Source organism: Priapulus caudatus, unplaced genomic scaffold (assembly GCF_000485595.1).
Source record: "Priapulus caudatus unplaced genomic scaffold, Priapulus_caudatus-5.0.1 Scaffold593, whole genome shotgun sequence".
In the NCBI taxonomy this organism is placed as follows: Eukaryota; Metazoa; Priapulida; class Priapulimorpha; order Priapulimorphida; family Priapulidae; genus Priapulus; species Priapulus caudatus.
Window position 1 is genome coordinate 120,370 of NW_014577654.1, and position 3,711 is coordinate 124,080.

The 3,711-nt window shown below is 43.5% G+C and overlaps 1 protein-coding gene across 1 annotated transcript in view; it reads right to left on the reverse strand.

The window, feature by feature from the left end:
• Window positions 1-474: 474 nt before the first annotated feature.
• LOC106811940 (sodium-dependent multivitamin transporter-like) overlaps window positions 475-3,711 on the reverse strand; it is a 6,820-nt gene continuing 3,583 nt past the window's right edge. The window contains exons 3-5 of the mRNA XM_014815683.1: window positions 2,418-2,561; window positions 1,133-1,287; window positions 475-616 (exon numbers count right to left, since the gene is read on the reverse strand). Coding sequence (XP_014671169.1) covers window positions 475-616; window positions 1,133-1,287; window positions 2,418-2,561 — 441 coding nt within the window. The remainder of the gene's footprint in view (window positions 617-1,132; window positions 1,288-2,417; window positions 2,562-3,711) is intronic.

The following is a 3,711-nucleotide window of genomic DNA, read 5'->3' on the forward strand; positions in this document are numbered from 1 at the left end:
GAGAGAGAGAGAGAGAGAGAGAGAGAGAGAGAGAGAGAGAGAGAGAGAGCGAGAGAATGACAGAGAGAGAGAGGGGAGCTGAGAGCTTCTGAGAGTGGAAGCAAGGCAGCTACGTTATCTTTAGCTGCAATCACGGTTGCATGGGTGACTGCTATTACAGTGAATGAAATATTAGATATTTAGAGAGGCATGGATTGCTAGAGCAGCCCTCTTACATAAAATGTTGCATATATATATACATACATACATAATGGTATGTCTGCACTTTTCGTTACATAAACATGCACATATTGACGGCTGTGTCATCTTTCAGCCTGTATACTTACTACTGTATACTTACTATTTATCTATACTTACTACTGTATACTTACTACTTATGTATGCTTACTACTGTATACTTACTACTGCATACTTACTACTGTATACTTACTACTTATGTATACTTACTACTGTATACTTACTACTGTATACTTACTACTTTGCTCGCTTGACAGTTCTGATGCTGAGATATCGCTGCACCGTTGCCTGGTTAGTAGCGTATGTCGTGAGAGAAACAAAACCGCCCCCTATGATCATGCTCCAGAACGTAGTGCGTGTAGTTGGGTCTGGATCCATACTGAAATACGCGTGGCATTCTGTGGTTGTAGGACGTATACGTGTACTACCGCATGCCCGCATTCCCGTACGTCCGCGAGTACGCACGAGCGCGCATGCATGTGACCGCGCAGTTTTAACACGAGTTTAACACGAGTTTTAACACGTCGTAACGAGAATTAACAAGACTATTGTGAACGAATCCCGATTGTATCGCAATGATCAGGTCTGAACCATTGACTAACCGAAGAATACCAGGATCAGTGACCATATTAAGCGAGCCGTGGTACAATATCCATTTCCAGTAAAATTAATTTTAATAATTCTAAATTAATGTTATCAGTGCGAAAATAAATCCACTCACTTGCTATCGTCATCTGAATTATTTCTTTATTATTAATCTTTATAAGGCAACACCAGATTCAATTATTTTTGACAGGATAAAATGATTAGTGTTGGGCCTGAAGGTTAAGTTGAACACGTGTCCAGCATGGTCACGATTATCGGCTACTTTTAGTACGCGCCTGTCAGCACTCACTTAAAAAAGATAAGACGCCCTCCCTCGTTAGAGATGCGAAAAACTTCGCCTATGCCGCCGATGTCAACGCTTGCTTTCACAATAACGACGAGCAGCCCGACGAAGATGACTAGCATCTGAAAAGTGTCTGTCCATATGACCGCCTTCATTCCACCCTGCAGCAGACGATATGTGTATTAGATCTATTCGCATCCTCGACACAATAAGTGCCCCCGGCACAATGACAACACCGCGCTCACGTCACCATGACAACGGCGCATCAACTACAGCTTGCAGCAGCGGCATTCGCACGTGAACATGGAAACGCGGCACACGGCCGCCAGCATCACGGAACAAACAAGGGCGGGCGTCACCATGGGCAATCTCTTTGATGCCCGCGCGTCAGCTCTTCCTGTCAGGGCCCTGCATGCTACCCGCTTTACGTTCTGTTTTATTTGTGAAGATAGTGTCCGCCTACTGGTGTAAGATTAGCTAGATATTAAGATTCTGCGCTCGGTCCCGGGATGATTGATTATATTGTCTACATGCGGGCGAACGAGGCGTCCGTCAATGCTTGCTACTAAGTATTGAAAACACATATTCAATAGACGAACTCTTTCTCTCTCTGTTCGTCTCTCTTCGGAATTCCTTTGGTCACACACACCCACACCACACACTACCACACACACACACACACAGCACACACACACAACACACACACACACGACACACCACAGCAGCACAGCAACTATCACACTACACACACACTACCCACACAGCACACATACAAACACATACACGCGCGCACACATGCACACACGCACACACGCACGCCTGCTACGCACGGCACGCTACGCAACCCGACCTGGCGCGCAGAGCAGGCCACAGCACACGCCACACTTTTACCCCATAGACAGCGTAATGGGTACTAAAGATTGATAAACACATTATTCTAGATCACACGTCTCTCTTTCAGTCTTTCCGTCTCCTTTTTCGATTCTTTCTGTCACATCACACCCACACACGTAACACAACACATCACTATCACATCACCACACACACATCACACCACACACTACACACATCACACAGAACACTCTTAACCAAGCATACACAAGCACAATACCGCACGCCGCCGTACACACGCACACACACACGCGACGCACGCGAGTCACGCACGCACACACGCACGCACACTCGGCGGCGCCTCGACAGCATTCCACAACACACACACCGACACACGACCACACACACACACATACACACACAGCTAATAGCATAATCTGTTGACTGCATATATACTCACCAAAGAAGTGTAGAACGTGCACACAACGCCAGAGCTTACAACGGAGGCCCACAAAGGCAGTCCGGTTACTGAAACACACCATACATGCTGAAACACAATAACGCCTGTACATGTCATTCTTCCACGGAAAGTAATCTGTCCGGTTTATTCCCGGTTGGTCTACTCCCATTTCGTCTACCGCTAAATTTCCCTTTCGTCTATAGCAAAACCCTCCAGTTGCTCTACACCTATTTCGTCTACTCCCGATTAGTCCCTGCACTAAAAATCTACCCTATTCCCATTTTGTCTGCTATCAATTTGTCTACTAACTAATCATTTATAAATGTAAAATATGAGTTTTGAGAGGCAATCATAGTCGGCAGAAACCAATAAAAAACATATAGACATAAATATTGAGAATAGAACTTGACAAAAATAGCAAATACGATAGCATGAAAATTTCCAAATTCCAACTTAGTCTACTCTCAAATTTTATAATAAATACACAGATGTACAAGTCAAATATGACTTTTGACTGGCATCCACACAAGATTTTAAATTTCTCCTAGTATTAGTGACATTGTGCCATTCACACCTTTGACTAGTTACACTCCTAAAGTTACGGGAAACAAAAATGAGGGTTTCACACCGACATGTGAGATATTACTTGCCAGAGCTAGCAAAATTCCTATCAAGCATAACTCACCATATTCTATCATTTTTTATCAGTGTCCATGTTGTGTGGCCTGTACGTGTAATATTTGATTGATTTGTGATGTTTAACAATGCTGAATATCTATGCATAGGAGGCCTACTGCTTGTAAATATACTGTGTATAATAAAAATGCAAATAAAGTGATTTTGCAATCAATGTTTGACCCAAATATACCGCAATATAAGGGAAAGGGTACACCAAAACCTGACTAGGTAGATGAAAGTAGACTAAATGGCACTATTAACTATTCTGAGATTTGACTAAATGCGAGTAGACCAACCTGGATGTTACCATTTGTCCAACACGGGCTAGCCAAGCACCGTAACTGAATAATGCAGCACCAGTTACATGATTTAAAAGGACAACAACTAGTTAAAGATTTGCTACAGGGCGGTCGCCGAACCACCATGGAACGGCTATCTACCCGCCACACAACGATAAGCCACCGGTGACGGAACGGTCAGTCTTCTGCGACGGAAATTGTTTTAGCCATTGCGTGGCATTTTTGTAGCAACTAGATACAAAGGATTATTATCACAGTAGGTAATATCATATAACGATATATGATATTCTCCTTACCAGAGTAATATGAGCAGATAT